The sequence below is a fragment of the Macrosteles quadrilineatus genome, unplaced genomic scaffold (assembly GCF_028750875.1).
Source record: "Macrosteles quadrilineatus isolate MER2022 unplaced genomic scaffold, UCM_ALF_1.0 Scaffold_2__2_contigs__length_208266976, whole genome shotgun sequence".
In the NCBI taxonomy this organism is placed as follows: Eukaryota; Metazoa; Arthropoda; class Insecta; order Hemiptera; family Cicadellidae; genus Macrosteles; species Macrosteles quadrilineatus.
This window is the reverse complement of record NW_026542595.1, coordinates 116,760,996-116,778,218: the sequence shown is the minus strand read 5'-3', so window position 1 is coordinate 116,778,218 and position 17,223 is coordinate 116,760,996. Positions and strand designations below refer to the sequence as shown.

The 17,223-nt window shown below is 38.9% G+C and overlaps 1 protein-coding gene across 1 annotated transcript; it reads left to right on the top strand.

Moving 5' to 3' along the window:
- The first annotated feature begins 215 nt into the window (after positions 1–215).
- On the top strand, positions 216–9,399 carry LOC128986779 (N-acetylgalactosaminyltransferase 6-like). Its single transcript, XM_054407300.1, has 10 exons — positions 216–793; positions 4,839–4,986; positions 5,513–5,679; positions 6,026–6,214; positions 6,577–6,754; positions 6,845–7,079; positions 7,842–8,063; positions 8,457–8,570; positions 8,747–8,890; positions 9,232–9,399. The coding sequence occupies exons 1-10, from the start codon at positions 502–504 to the stop codon at positions 9,394–9,396; spliced, it is 1,854 nt and encodes a 617-aa protein (XP_054263275.1). The 5' UTR covers positions 216–501; the 3' UTR covers positions 9,397–9,399.
- Positions 9,400–17,223: the final 7,824 nt, after the last annotated feature.

Below are 17,223 nucleotides of genomic sequence, written 5' to 3'. Positions count from 1 at the left end.
GTGTGTTTCAAGCAATGGAAAACTCAGCACTTACAAATGCTCTAGAGATTAAGAATTGTAGTGCAAATCACCTGTTTTGCTTCCACTTATCTGCTTCTCCCGAGATAATGGTGCAAGGTAGACTTTTCAGCATGCCTAAACGTCATCTTGGCATGTTTTTATCTTGTTTATTGTTTCGCCCTGTTTATTCTCTTTCTCCGACTCTTGGTTGATTGCATATCGTCTATGTGAGTGCTGGAACTAACAGGAATATTGTTTGTGAATGAATTGTGTTAAAATTTAGTTTGTTTCACGAGTTTTCACTACGCTGGTGCTGTGCGTAAAGAAGTTAGAATTTACTTTCCTGAAAAAATTAGCTTATTTGACGTATTTTCCCCACAATTTCAGAACACATTGGAAAATATGTTTAACAAAATTGAGCCTAACGTAAACCTTAGAGGGTGAACTAAACTCTCTTTTCTGTTGTAACTGAAATAGGTATAGAAATCACCGCTGAAGACTATGAGGGGCCTTAAAAGATTATGTTGTGACGTTACGCTAGTATTAATAACTGTGTTTGTCACAGTAATGATTTTTAACTTCACAAGACCTAATGATTATCTTGACTCTTCTTTGTATGGTTACAAAGTGAAAGTTGTTAAACCTACCCCTCATGATAATCTGTTAAGGATGAAGAAGCATATAAAAAATCCCTCTCGTACTGAAAAAGAGGTGAAAGATCATACATCAAAATATATATACAAAGTGGATTGGCACGATTACCGTCAAATTGATAATGATGAGGTCAGAAGTGGTAAGTTGTGAGTTGTATTTAACTGAGGGTAGTATCGAAAAAAAGGTTATATTAAAATACCCAAATAACTGCGAACCTGTGGACTAAACGAATTTCCGTTCGCCTGATCAGATTTTCACTCAAATATTTCCTAAATTACAGGACTTTGGTTGACTTCAATTTGTTTTAAACAAAATATTTTGTGTTTTCCCATTTTTTTTTTAGAAAAAATTCTAATCTCTTCAAATTAGGTTGTCACATTCAAGTTTACCAGGCAGAGTCTGCAATGATTAAGGGTTACTCGTTTCAAATATATTTTTTTTCCTTTGTGGCCTCGGTTGTTATCTCCTGTCACAGCCTCAGTTGTTGTCTCCCGGGCTTAGCCTCAGTTACTGTCTCCCGTCTTGGCCTCAGTTGTCGTTGTGTCCCATCAACGCCTCAGTTGTTTTCTTCCGGCTTGGCCTCAGTTATTGTCTCCCGGGCTTAGACTCAGTTGTTGTCTCCCGGGCTTAACCTTAGTTGTTGTCTCCCGGGCTTAGCCTCAGTTGTTGTTGTCTCCCGGGCTTAGCCTCAGTTGTTGTTGTCTCCCGGGCTTAGCCTCAGTTATTGTCTCCCGGGCTTAGCCTCAGTTGTTGTTGTCTCCCGGGCTTAGCCTCAGTTGTTGTTGTCTCCCGGGCTTTAGCCACAGTTATTGTCTCCCGGGCTTAGCCTCAGTTGTTGATGTCTCCCGGGCTTAGCCTCAGTTGTTGTTGTCTCCCGGGCTTAGCCTCAGTTGTTGATGTCTCCCGGGCTTAGCCTCAGTTGTTGATGTCTCCCGGGCTTAGCCTCAGTTATTGTCTCCCGGGCTTACACTCAGTTGTTGTCTCCCATCAAGGCCTCAGTTGTCATCCTCCGGCTTGGCCTCAGTTGTTGTTGTCTTCCATCAAGGCCTCATTTGTTGTCTTCCATCAAGGCCTCATTTGTTTTCTTCCGGCTTGGCCTCAGTTCTTGTCTCCCGGCTTGGCCTCAGTTATTGTCTCCCAGGCTTAGCCTCAGTTATTGTCTCCCGGGCTTACACTCAGTTGTTGTCTCCTATCAAGGCCTCAGTTGTCATCCTCCGGCTTGGCCTCAGTTGTCATCCTCCGGCTTGGCCTCAGTTGTTGTTGTCTTCCATCAAGGCATCATTTGTTTTCTTCCGGCTTGGCCTCAGTTGTTGTCTCCCGGCTTGGCCTCAGTTGTTGTCTCCCGGCTTGGCCTCAGTTGTTGTCTCCCGGCTTGGCCTCAGTTGTTGTCTCCCGTCTTGGCCTCAGTTGTTGTCTCCCGGCTTGGCCTCAGTTGTTGTCTCCCGTCTTGGCCTCAGTTGATGTCTCCCGGCTTGGACTCAGTTGTCGTTTCCCAGGCTTAGCCTCAGTTGTCGATGTCTCCCGGGCTTAACCTCAGTTATTGTCTCACGGGCTTAGCCTCAGTTATTGTCTCCCGGGCTTAGCCTCAGTTATTGTCTCCCCGGCTTAGCCTCAGTTGTTGTCTCCCGGGCTTACCCTCAGTTGTTGTCTCCCATCAAGGCCTCAGTTGTTTCCTTCCGGCTTGGCCTCAGTTATTGTCTCCCGGGCTTAGCCTCAGTTATTGTCTCCCGGGCTTTCTCTCAGTTGTTGTCTCCCATCAAGGCCTCAATTGTTTTCTTCCGGCTTGGCCTCAGTTCTTGTCTCCCGGGCTCAGCCTCAGTTGTTGTCTCCCGTCACGGCCTGTGGCTAAGCCATGAGACTGTATATAGCAAAATGTTTTATTTACATATGATTTTTGTTTGTTTATGTTATTGTAAAAAGGCTATTAATTGTTTTAAATGAAACCCCTTACCTGCATCTACGTCCATAACTACCTGAATGAAATTACTTAAATTGTCTCTTCCTTCAATGGTAATATTTTTAAATGGCAGGAATTCTGGGACCCATTTGAGTCTGCTGCACATCATAAAAACATTGAAGCTCCAAGCCAAACTACTGTGTCGCAGTTAAATAACATTGAAGCTTCAAGCCAAACTACTGTGTCGCAGCCAAAAAACATTGAAGCTCCAAGCCAAACTACTGTGTCGCAACACAAAAACATTGAAGCTCCAAGCCAAACTACTGTGTCGCAACACAAAAACATTGAAGCTCCAAGCCAAACTAAAGAATGAACAACAAAGATAACACAATCCTTATCACCCCTTTGAAAGGTATTACATCGTCAAACACAAACATCATTTCCAAGTACACTAACAGAAAAATGGCTGAGAAGAAAAGTAAAGCTATTACAGATAAAACTCTTGTGTAAAAATTTAAAACTTGAAAATTCTCTTTATGTTCCGTGGGATTGGGGCTAAGCCATGAGACTATATATAACTAAGCCACACTAAAACTTTTAACTGGACAAGAAAAACTTCAATCCTAACTCTTTTCGCGTCACTGCCTCGGTGGTTGTCTCCCGGGTTGGCCTCGGTTGTTCCCCGGCCTAGCCTCAGTTGTTGTTGTCTCCTGTCTTGGCCTCAGTTGTTATTTTCTCTCGCCTTTGCCTCAGTTGTCAGTCTCCTATCTTGGCCTCCGTTGTTGTTGTCTCCCATCTTGGCCTCTGTTGTTGTTGTCTCTCATCTTGGTCTCTGTTGTTGTTGTCTCCCATCTTGGCCTCAGTTGTTGTCTCCTATCTTGGCCTCAGTTGTTGTTGCCTCCCATCTTGGCCTCTGTTGTTGTTGTCTCCCATCTTGGCCTCTGTTGTTGTCTCCCATCTTGGCCTCTGTTGTTGTTGTCTCTCATCTTGGTCTCTGTTGTTGTTGTCTCCCATCTTGGCCTCAGTTGTTGTCTCCTATCTTGGCCTCAGTTGTTGTCTCCTATCTTGGCCTCTGTTGTTGTTGACTCCCATCTTGGCCTCTGTTGTTGTTGTCTCCTGTCTTTGCCTCAGTTATTATTTTCTCTCGCCTTGGCCTCAGCTGTTGTTGTCTCCCATCTTGGCCTCAGTTGTCGTCTCCCATCTTGGCCTCAGTTGTCGTCTCCCATCTTGGCCTCAGTTGTTGTTGTCTCTCGCCTTGGCCTCAGTTGTTGTTGTCTCCCATCTCGGCCTCGATTGTTGTCTCAATTGTGGCATCAGTTACTGTCTCCGCCGTACAACGTTCCTGTAGAAGAAATAATAAAGATCAAAGAATGGATCCTTTAGGAACCCCATACTTAGTGGTCAGAGATATGAAATTATATTTGGTAATTTTATCATCTTTAGAGGATGTAATAATAAGCTTTAGACCAATCAATAAAAACTCCTACAACTTAATTTCCTTCATATTTGAATCTATAATTGTTTCTGTGAAATCCATCAGTGCTGAACTAACGGATTTTCCCTTTCTAAAATCATGTTGTTCATCAAAAAGATGGTTATTTATCAAGTGTACAACCTATTTAACCTATAGAGCTATTTTTGATTACCTTGAAAACTGTGCTGGAGTTGTCTCAATTTCCATCTGCCGTGCTGTCTTATAATGGAAAACTCGTTCTCCAAGGGATAATCCTGGTAGAGCCTTGCTATCAGGAGAAACGGACGTGCCCTGCCCTCATTCTTCATAATCGTTCCACAGTGCTAACACACTAATCGGAGTCAATTCCCCTAAAATAAGGTACGGTTTTAAATTGATATGCCCGGGGCATAAAATTCCAATTAAATTCCATTTAACACATAAAAACCCTACTTGGCCATACGCTAGTGGCTCTTCAAGCAGTGGGAAAGGGAGCTTCTTTTGCTACATAAAAATAATGTGTCCTAATAAGGCTTATGAGCGATCTCCAAGTACCTCAGCTCTATTGAACAGAAGCAATCATAGCCTGTAATATTCCATTGATAGATCTGCTTAGCCGAACAACGGATTGTGTTAGTAAATTTTAAATACAGTTCCCCTTGCTGGATATAATGGATGTACACAGTACACACCCAATATCCAACAATTCACACAATTCTTCACAGTTTCAAAACGTAATACCGGTAGCTTATTTAAGGTTGTTTATATTTCTAGATGGATCATAATTTTTATCCCAACTCTCGACTAACAATTATTTTGAACTGAATCTTCTAGGTAATGGAGAACATGGGAAACCCGCAACACTTCCACCTACAGTTACTGACAATGAAATACAGAATTTATACAAAGTGAATGGGTTTAATGCGCTGCTAAGTGATCACGTATCACTGAACCGATCTCTGCCAGATATTCGGAAGAAAGAGTGAGTATTAATAAATTACGGCCTGCTGTATTATATTGGCTTAGTGCCAATTTTGGTTGAAAAATTTTAAATTGTGATCTCGCCAAATACTCATGTAGGTATCGGTTCAATACGGAGTTCAAACAAGTCTAATATGTCTAAAAAAGCAGCTTATTTTGAAATATTTCCTCCTAAGCTTAAAAAATACAAACTCCTGAAAGATAGGTCAGTGGGAGTCTCCAGCAATCCCCATTTGTGGGTTTGGTAATCAGATCCAAAAACCACGTGCTTAGGTCTTCGGAAACTTCAAGGCGTAGCACATCTCGTCATTGACGGAACATAGTCTCGCATCCTATTCGACCGCTCTATAATGATGGACCAGAAGTTGATATAATGTGATTGTACGGGGACCACCTGGACAAGTCGAAGAAATAGACCCTCCTCGAGACTCCATGTGCCTCCTCTGTTTAATCACTAAATAGTCTGTTTATATCCAACGTATATGTCCATAGGGTATTATGTACCTATTACAAAAATATTTTTAAAGATGTCAGAGGAAGCAGTACAGATTGGACTTGCCCTCCGTGAGTGTGATTGTTCCGTTCCACAACGAACATTGGAGTACGTTGCTGCGAACAGCGTGGAGTGTAGTCAACCGATCTCCTTCACACCTACTGAAGGAGATCATCCTCGTAGATGACTTCAGCTCAAAAGGTACTAATTTGCTAAGGAGAATACAACAGCAATTGTCATATTTTTATACTGTATATAGCTTTATCAGTTTTAATTCTGTTCAAGTCACATTCAATTTTTAGTTTACAATAATCATTATTATTCCCTGTCTTAAAATCATGTGATTGTGTGTACCTTCTACTGTTTTGATTAGCTTGGTTCTCATGTTCGCTGTTGACATTCTAATTGGATGCAAGAGTGTTACTGAAAGAAATTGCAGAAATAAAAAACATTTTAGCAATTGCTGAAAATTTATTTAGTCTTATATATATTTTTTATGACAATGTGTTTCCAATAAATTGTCATTGTGGGCTATTTTTTATTGCAGACCATTGCAAGAAGCCACTAGATGACTACGTCGCCCAACATCTGCCCAAGGTGAAGGTGATACACTTGCCTCAGAGAGATGGTTTGATCAGAGCTCGTCTGGCTGGAGCGAAAATAGCCTCTGGTCAGGTACTGGTGGTTTTAGACTCCCACATCGAGGCTAACATTAACTGGCTTCCTCCACTACTAGGTATCTGTAGAACTGATAGCTGTTGAATTGACTATTGGGCATTTCCAGATTTTGTTCAAAAAAAAACTTGTTGCTACTTGTTTTTGTTACTGAAGTTTAGTTTTTAATATGTGATTGATTATTTTTTTCTTTGTGATTACTGATGTAACTATTGTCTGTGTAACTACAGAGGTCAATATCTTTGTCCGTGTAACTACAGAGGTCAATATCTTTGTCCGTGTGACTACACTGGTCAATATATTTGTCCGTGTGACTATTAATTTTTGTGTTCGTGACTATTGACGTTACACGTTTGTTTTATCATTTTTGACTGACTGATTCACACCAAGACCTGATATTCACCTTTCTGTATCGTGTTTTAGAACCGATTGCAGAGGATTATCGCACTTGCGTGTGCCCCCTCATAGATATAATTGATTATGAGACGTTTGCGTATAGTGCCCAAGACGAGGGTGCTCGGGGAGCTTTTGACTGGGAGTTCTACTACAAGAGACTTCCTTTGCTCCCTGAAGACCTCAAAAACCCCGCAGAGCCTTTTAGGTAACAAACTATTCCATTTGAGTTTATTGTTATTTAATTGACTTTTCAAATTCTTTTCTTCTCTCTCCTTTCTCGCCTGCATTGCCTTAGATCACCAGTGATGGCTGGAGGATTGTTCGCTATCAGTGCCAAGTTCTTCTGGGAGCTCGGAGGTTATGACCCCGGCCTTACCATCTGGGGTGGGGAACAATACGAGCTGAGCTTCAAGATCTGGCAGTGCGGTGGGCGGATGTTCGACGCTCCTTGCTCCCGCGTCGGTCACATCTACAGAAAGTTTGCCCCTTTCCCAAATCCTTTTCCAAATGGTGGGAATTTTGTCGCAAGAGTGAGTGTTAAAATTTTCAAATCTTCATCTATTTTATAATGTAAATTGAAGAAGTTAATAGATTAAAGGAGTACAGTACTATTTGCAAGAAAGTTTGTTGAAGCCAAGTTACAGATTTTGTTGAATATAGACTTTATATAATAAAATGTTGAAAATTAGTAATTTAAAATATTATTTTGAGCAACATTTTGTTTAGTTAAAAAGTTCAAACGATAATTTTGTGAAGTAACCGTTCACGCTAGGTCACTAATCTGGGAACTAAACGGCACCTAAATGAATGCACATTGTTTGATGCCACCCAACCCAACGAACGCTGTTTTTATAGTCAGGCATGATGTTACATTTGGCTGCCTAAAAGGTTGGAAGAGTTGGGTAGTAACACTTGGGTGTTGCACAATATGCAGGTGACACCTACAGCTGGTTTATTCTCAATTAGGCTATCTTGATTCCCACCTTGAATCAAATGGGATCGTCAGCGAGCAATCTAGATGAAAGCTTCCTCCCGTCATCAACTCGTAATACAGGGTTAGTTAGACGAGACTTTCGGCCATCACCAGCGGTTAGTCGGTGAACACAATAACTCAACATTAACTCACGTACTATCAATCTGTCTGAGAGGTTAATGGTTTTCACACCATCATCACCTCTCGACAGGTTAGAATGACTTAAAGTTCCCTCTTCGGGCGCCATGAGTGACATATCTTTAATCACTGTAACATAAAAATCAAGTTAATAATCTTCTAAAATATAGTTTGTCTACAGAACTTTAGAAGAGTGGCAGAGGTGTGGATGGATGAGTATGCAGAGTATCTGTACATGCGGCAGCCCCATATCCGCTCCATCGACCCAGGGGACCTTACTGAGCAGAAGGCCGTCCGTGAGCGTCTGCAGTGCAAACCCTTCCGTTGGTTCATGGAAGAGGTTGCCTTCGATCTTGTCAAGAAGTATCCTGTCATTGAGCCTCCACATTTTGGCTTTGGAGAGGTCAATATGGTTCATTTAAGTTTATTAATCACCAATGCAAAAATTAAACTTTTAAATTAGGGGAAGGTATATTTTTCATAATATAGGTAATAAATTAATAGTAATTATTTGAATACCTTGTCGTTTGTGTTAACCTTAAGTTGGATTTTATTCTGTAGAACAGTATTGTTTCTAAGACCTTCAATGTCCTCTCGTATTCCAGTTCTGCCCGGTGAGTTGCTCTACATTCAAATTTCAAAACATAAACCTTTTTTCTGCAATGCTTTCTTCACTACAGCCTTTGTACTCCACTACAGCCTTTGTACTCCACTACAAGTTGATAACTAGTTCCAGTCTAATTTTTGTTTAGGACTCAATTTCAAAACAATTTACTATGCATCCATTTCTTTCCAGATAAGAAATGGTGCGGCCAGTTCACTATGCATCGACACTAAAAACAAAGGAGAGAATATGTCTTTCGGCTTGGATGATTGCATCAGCGATCATTCAGGAAAATCTGGAGAGCAGGTGAAACATCTTTTTAATCGTAACTGAAACTTTGTTCGCAAACAAAATTCTTTTTGACTTTAGCAATAATCTGTCCTCAGAAACTTAAATAACAACATTTATGAGTTTTGGAAATTTGGTGATTTTTTTTCTTTCATGAGCATTTCAGACCTTATCCAATTTTTTCAATAACTCAGGAGTTCCTACTGACTTGGCGAAAGGACGTCCGCACCAAGAGTCGAAACATGTGTTGGGATGTCAGTGCTCCTGGTGACAAAGCACCTGTACTTCTCTACAACTGCCACGGAGACCAAGGAAACCAAATGTGGAGATATGATGTGGTTAGTGTATTTTGGTAACTAAGTTAACTATAAATAATAAGGTGCTCATCCAATGGCTTGCCTTAATTCCAGATGTATTAATACCACAACACTCAAGTACACACACACAGGTAGGTACAAACACTCAAGTACACTCAAGTAGGTAGGCAAACAATCTTCTTCCATTTGATTGATGATAGTTAGATCATTAAATTAAACCTCACCTTCGAATCTGAAGGTCTCTGGTTCAGATACATCAAGATCCATTCTGGCCCCCAATGCGAACTTTTAAAAATTAGCTCCCTAACTACTTTCAAAGTTAATCAGCCACTAATCACTATCTTTCTGTTTGTTGTCCCTAGAACAAGAAGTGGCTGGTGCATGGTGGCAATCTAAGATGTCTAGACACAGATCTTCATAATATCTTTGTATCAACTTGTGATCCGAGCTCCGAGACTCAACACTGGCACATCACCAATGTCAACTACACTGCTTTGGCAAATTGGGATAACCCAGGACCACAATAAAAATTCTGTGACAAAGTCAAATCTTGGTGCATTTTTTCTGAGGACCAATAGCATGTCTTTCTCTACACCATTTTAACCAACACTGTTCACTGAATAACGAGTATTCGGAACTGTTTTACAGTATTAAAAAATATGACTAAAGCAGTTACTTCCTGTAGAAAACTGCATTGATAGTAACATTTCCCAAGAATTAACTGGCTGAATCAACAGTTCAGCTCAAGGAGTGAGTGAGAGGAAGACTAAGAGTGAGAGAGAGAGAGAGAGAGAGAGAGTATAAGGCGGAGGGCATCAAGAAGAGAGAGGAAGACATACAGTGATAAGAAGCCGAGTCTCTTGTAAATGACGAAGATGAAACTTTCAGTTGGACTTAGAGCCACAACGGTGGTCATTAATTCGTTCGCAGACAGTTGCCTTAAATCCACAGAAAATCCTCATAGTACAAATCAAATCAAATCAAAACATTCTTTATTCATTATGTACAAAATATACATGAATAGTGTCAATTCATAAGAATACCAACATAAAAATAATATAAATAAATAAGCCGTACAACACTCATCGGAAAAAGTCATTGAGCTTATAGCAACACTTGTTACATAAAAACTTAAATAAACTTTTTTTAAATGACCTGAGGGAAGATGCAGACTTAATGCAATCAGGAAGGTTGTTATAAAATTTAATACCAGAGTAGTGGGGCGAAAGTTCAAAGGTAGAAGATTTTGTGTTTGGGATATGTAAGGCAGTCTTTGTGTCTTGTGTCATAATTGTGGTTGTCTGAACTAACAGAAAATTTAGAGATGTTTTGTTTCATAAAAATTAGTAAATTATAGATGTAAAGGCTAGGAAAAGTAAGAATGTTATTGATTTTAAATATATCTTCACATGAATCTCTACTTTTGAGAGAATAAATTATTCTAATGATTCGTTTTTGCAATTTAAACACCTTTTTCTTTTTGTCAGAATTGCCCCAAAAAATGATTCCATAATTAAGAATAGGATAAACATACCCATAGTACACCATCATAAGAGTGGAGACATCTACTGATCTAGATAAAATAAGAATTGAAAAATATGCTTTGTTCAACTTTTTTATAACTTCTGCAACGTGAGTTTTCCAAGTTAATTTATTGTCTAAAGTTATCCCTAAAAATTTGGTACATTCAGAAAAACAGCATGGTATAGTGGTGTTATCATATTGGAAATTTTTATTGTGGTATTTTTTTTGAAAGTTGATTAAAAGTGACTTAGAGTGATTCAATAATAGCCCATTAGCTTGAAACCAAATTTCTAGCTTATAGAATTCTTGTTTTATCAGTTGTGGAAACCTTGATTTGTCAGGATGGGTAAATATTGCAGAAGCGTCGTCAGCAAACATTACTAATTTGGAATCGAAGGCCATAGGCAAGTCATTTATATAAATCAAAAATAGCAAGGGTCCAAGAATAGACCCTTGCGGAACACCTTCTGTGATGAATTCATAATCGGACTTAAGCCCCAGTGACTGCAGTCTTATACACTGTTTTCTATGTGATAAAAAAGAAACCAACAATTTAATAGTCCTGCCCGATATACCGTAAAACTGCAACTTACGGATCAGGATATCATGATTTACACAATCAAATGCTCTTGACAGGTCACAGAAGAGACCAGCTACATTCTGGGATACAAATAAAGTAATAAATCTGGGAACACACCTGTATAAAGAGAAGTGTTAATTAAATGAGCAAGAGGTGTTGAGATGAAAGATGAGCATTGTTTTAAGATAAAAGGTGATATTTCGTCCCATCCTGAAGATTTAGAAGGTTTTAAATCATTAATTATTTGCTGAACTTCTTGAGGATCTGTCATTTTGAATGATATTAACATGGATTCAGGATGGATTCCTTGTTCTAAAAATTTGATTGACTTATCAGCATTAGAACTTATGTTTAAAAGCTTACAAGTCTCTACAAAGAATTTATTGACTATATTTAACTGATCCTTAATATTTATAGATTGAGACAAAAAAGGAAATCTGTTCTTGTTACTAGCAGCAGTATTTGTTTCTTTTTTCACAATCTGCCAGGCAGTTTTAGTCTTATTTGAAGATGTTTTAATTTTATTTCTGTGGTATGAAATTTTAGCTAATTTTATACATTTACTTAGAACTTTGCTGTATTTTTTTACATAATTTTTAAAAGGAGTGCTTGAAGAGTGTTTACTAAGATCATAGAGCTCTCGTTTGCGTTTACTAGATTTTCTTATCCCAATTGTTAACCAAACTTTATCCTTATTCTGACTAACACTATCTCTAGACTTAACAAATGGAAAACAAGCATCAAAATGTAGTTTAAACATATGTAGAAAACTCTTATAAAGAATATTTACATCAGATGTTAAATACAGATTCTGATAGAGGTAAGACCAATCCTCTGATTTTAAAACATTAAGGAAGTTGGAAATACAGGGTGCGGCGCGGGAACTTACTTATTTGAATTACGCGCCACGTGGCGGCCATTAGTCCTAGGAAGGCGGGGCCATGCGCAATCTGGTGCGCGGGCTATGAAGTTTTTCGTCCACTCAGGCACTCAGTTCAGTTGCAACCATGCAGTGGTCGAGAGAGGAGCGCGCATTCGCAGTCTCTGTGTACTTTTCTAGTGGCCGGTCTATCGTTGCAACCCAGCGTGCGTTTAGGAGGCAGTTTAATGTCGCGCCCACTGGTCGTGTTCCTGGTCGAACATCAATCGTTCAGTGGGTGAATACTTTTATGAATACAGGCAGTGTGTGGAAACAAAAACCAGGTCCTTCCAAAACCACTAGAACGCCAGAAAATGTCGAGAGAGTAAGGCAGGCGGTTTTGCAATCACCTAAGCGATCTGCACGAAAACATGCATCTGCGCTTAGAATTTCAGATCGCACAGTTAGGCGAATTCTGCACCAAGACTTAAAATTCCACCCTTACAAACTGGCAGTGGTGCAAAAACTAAATCCACGTGATTTTGTTTCACGACAAAGGGCATGTGAAGCCATCGTTGAAAACTTGCCTAACAACGCACTTGTGTTTTTTAGTGATGAAGCACATTTTCATCTGTCAGGGTGTGTGAATAAGCAAAACATGCGATATTGGAGTGGTGTGAACCCCCGAGAACTTCATGAGAAGCCCCTTCATGCAGAACGAGTGACTGTTTGGTGTGCCTTATCCAGGACTGGCATCATAGGCCCATGGTTTTTTTGAAGAGAACGATAGGGCAGTTACAGTCACTTCTGAACGGTACATTCAGATGATTCAAGAGTTTTTCCTTCCAAAACTTAATGAACTTGGTGTAAGAAATGTGTGGTTTCAACAAGATGGGGCCACGGCTCACACAGCACGCGCTTCAATGGCTCTCTTGCGCGAACACTTTCCACAACGCCTGATCTCCTTAAGGGGCGATCTCCAGTGGCCAGCGCGCTCGCCGGACTTAGCCCCCTGCGATTATTTTTTGTGGGGATACTTGAAATCCTTGGTGTACACCAATCGTCCGAGGACTCTAGCTGAACTGAAGAACAACATTCGCGTTGCTATTGCTGACATTGGTCCAAACATGCTTGAGAAGGTGGGGCGAAACTTCCGATCTCGTCTGACAAAATGTATTGAACAGCATGGAGGTCACCTACATGATGTAATATTCAAGAATTAAACTTGTAAGCAAACCCAACGAAACTTTAAATGTAGCTCTTTGTAAAAAAGAAAGAATTAAAACGCTATCTTTAATACTTTTTACTTTGTGATTATTTTAAAAGAGTAAGTTCCCACGCCGCACCCTGTATTTACCTTAGAAAAATGTCTCACAAATATTGTTTTTTTGTTAATAACAGGTTCCTTATGTTTTCTAATAATAGACTCACAATTCACATTAAGATACTGAGTAAGGTGGTCAGATAAACCATTTTGTACAACATAAGACATACATATATTAGGGCTGAAATTGGTAATAATATTATCAAGACATGTACTGGAGAGAGTTGAAACCCGAGTGGGGACCTTTATTGTTGTGAAAAGTTTGAAAGAATTTAAAAATGAAAGGAATTCTTCAGTTTGAGCATTAGTTTTTAAAATATTAATGTTAAAATCTCCCGTTAGTACAATAAAGGATTTAGGATTCTTCAAAATAGAGTATTGTAATAGAGAACGCAAGCCATCAAAAAAAGTATCATATGCAATTCTGGTATAAACGGTAGGTCTGTAGACACAAAGCACAATTAAATCAAGCGGATGAGTGATCTGAACACCACAACATTCAAAATATGTGTCAACTGTAAATTTTCCAAGATCAGGCCTAATTTTAATTTTGAAATTATCATTTACCAACACACAAACACCTCCTCTTTTTTGTTTATCTCTGCAATAAGAACCGCCCAATTGATATTCATCGAATTGGAACAATGGTATTTGGCATGAGTAAGGAACCCAGTGTTCGGAGAAACAAACTATATCTGGTTTTGTGGAAAAGGAATTAATGTAAAGATTTATTTCATCAATTTTGTTGTTTTATTTAAATTTGGCTAAATATTGAATTAACCTACAAATCTTTCCTCTCATTTTCTTTATTTACGATCAAAAGTCATAGGTAAAATTTGTAAAAATGTGGGAATCTTAAATGAATATAAACCTAGCAATCCCATATCATCCTGACTAGTCCAGTTCAGCAAGAGTTGCTAATTTCAGCATTGCAACGGATAAGTACTCTGCCATGGAAATCCGATGATTGATGATCTTTTCAACCCACGTCCTGAGCAGCCCCTCGTTTTTCCTCCCTTGGTCCCTCCCCCTCTCCCTCCACTTATCTGGTTGAAGTAGTAAGTCTCCTCCATGGGAATCACCAACAATCTACATGTCTTTTCTTTAAAAAAAACCCCCTGCTTTCCTTTTTTGCCTGATACAATGTTCGCCTTTTCCAGTAGTTTTGCTATGTCCATGTCCAAAACAGCCCCTTGTTTTTCTTTCCTCGGTTGCAGTCTCTCCCTCGACTAAACTGGTTGAAGTAGTTGGTCTCGACCAGATTAACGGGAATCCAACAACTTGCCGAGGCTTACGATTGAATTCAACAGGCATACATCTTATGAAATTAAAAAGTTCTTCTGTCGAAGATGTAACTACATTAGGAGGAAACTTAGTTGGTATTGGTCCATGAACCTAATGGTACATGTTTGTTCCCCAGACAAACCAGATGCAAATAATCTAAAGGAAGATACAATAAAATCAATGCCAGGGACAAGTGGAAATGCGCTGTAATGAAACTCAGCATTTTTTTGTTTATGAAACTCTGGTGGGTCCGAATAGAAGAATCAATGATGATGTAAAGCAACACTCACGGAGGAATCGTTCAGCAGCTTAGAGCGTCGATCACCAAACTGATCTTTGTCCGTGAAAGTGAATGCGGCGGGAAGTGGCTGTCATATGCTTTTGGAGGGAGGGGTGACAGCTGCATAAAGGACGGCGCTGCCAACCCCAAGGAAAAAGTTTCCTACAGCTACAAAAGTGGACCTGGATGATGCCTCTGCTTTTAACCCCCTTCAAGGTTTAAAATGGAACACCTTCAACAACTCATACATTTATTACGTTAAATAAGATTTGATAACGAAAATGGTTGTAAAAAACTCCATATCGATGTGATGTCACATCTACTGTCTAAATACACAAAACATATTTACTAACATCTACTTTGTTCTCTTCAATGACTTGTTCTTTAAGTTTCAGGAACACTCCAAGCTCTATCTTCATTATTTTACAAACCCCTTGAGAACTGTCTTGATCTTTGCTTATTTCTCTTATCAAATGGCACAATTTTTGTGCACTTCCCTTCTTTTTCGGTAGGCGTACAACAGTTGTTTCGTAACCCTTTGATTTTCCTTTCCGCTTTTTTGTTTGGCAACACTAGAAAGTCTGTCAAAGTAACTGACATGCCTTGTAGATCTTGGTTGAGTTTAGCTCCAGAAGGTGTTTCCACATCCGAATCGTAAACTAAATCTAAACTACCGAATGGTAACTCCAACTGCAATTTCTCTACATTTTGTCTTCCACAAACACATTACTCTTCTCACTAATATAAACTGTTTGATTTTTCATTTCTCTTCATCACACATGCTTTTCCTTTCGGCAAAGCTAGGTCGTAGTCTGAGGGTAAAGGTCACAAGTACAAAAATTACCTTTGTTTGGTCGAGGGGAGCTCTCATGTTTTATAATGTTTGTGCGAAACGATCTTTGCCAAGCTTCTTGAAAAGACTGACTATAGCCACCCCTCACCACAATTCGGTGTAACAAAATTCCAAGGACTTGTGATGGAGAGTCCTTTCGCAGAATGTTTATGTCTGTGCTAAAAGCCGACAAGTGGCCCTAGCAGAACGAATGACTGTAAAATATTTGTGTAAATATTAAATTTGAACATGCTAAACAAGTTTCGTACAACATTAATTACATCAACCACATAAATTAAACAATGAACAATCGTGATACTTAACACCTAGTGTACACCAAATTTCTTGACATTTAAGATAAAATCCATACTTTATATGCTAATTTTTATATTCAAAGCAAAGTAAATGCAAACAAGTTGTTTAATATCTTGGAGTGCCTCGGATTAGTGCATGATTCATGATATCGTTAATAACACAAGGAGGCTGTCCAGATCCATAAAGCATTCTGTATACAGCCCTGTAGGACTTAAAATAGGATAAAATAATGTTAGCACTTACAAGAGAGCCAAGCAAACTTTTAAAGATCATAGAATTTTAACAGTTTTTTCTCAATATAGTTTTAATATTATTATTACCGTCAAGGAAAAACATAACCGAAAACATCTCACAATAACACCAATACCCAACAAGAAATAATTTAAATAAACACTCAAAATTAGAATTAACAAAATCAATTGGTAACATTATCCAAAAGTAACTTGCAAATGAAATAAAAAAAGAGGAAACCAGATATATCTTATTGCAAGAGTTTCTTACTCTAAGTAATTGTCTTTTACTTAGAAGTGGAATCAAGATGGCGGAAAGTAGTGATCACTAGTAAATTAGCTCTCTAAAAAATTCATATTTCTGTGATTATAATAAGTCTATTTTTGTTAATTGCAGTTTTCAGTGATTTTTTAAACATACATTTTATATTTTCCAAATGAATTAAAAGGGAAGTCAGGGAGGATAAGTTTTAAACACTGATAACAAGATCGTAGTGGCAAAGAGTTCAGGATTAGACTGGTTTGATAAGGAAGCAAGGAAATCCAGGCGGTGTCGTGCCAGAAGCGACCGTGCCAGAAGCGACCCGTGCCGGAAGCGACCCACCAATTTTCTACCGTGCCGCTAGCGACCCAAGAATTTGGAGCGGGATGCGAGTTATGAACTATCGCCGATTCAACTTATATTCTTAACAAAAACTAAACCGAATTAAAAACCATGAAAGCGATTTGCTGTCACATTAAATACATAACAAAATACTCCCGCCGTATAATTCATACCAGTATGCATTTACCAACACATATCCATAAAAAAAATAAGCAAACTATAACTGTTTGTAGACTCCAGGTGCATTTATTTTTGGCCTATTTATTTTTTATTCGTTACGAGGTGTTAGCCCGTCCTACGTACGGGAATTCAGTAGTCAGTTAATAAAACCGTGTACAATTCAGATCAGCTAGTTTACACATATACAGTTTCTTGTAAGTTTCTTGCAGTTTTAATGTGAAAAATCATCTTGTAATCAAATGTTGTGAGACCAAATATGTTTTTATTTCATCATAGGCCTATACGTAATGTATTTTCAATCCGATAATTTTACAATAAAACAGCAATTCTGCAATTTTTACG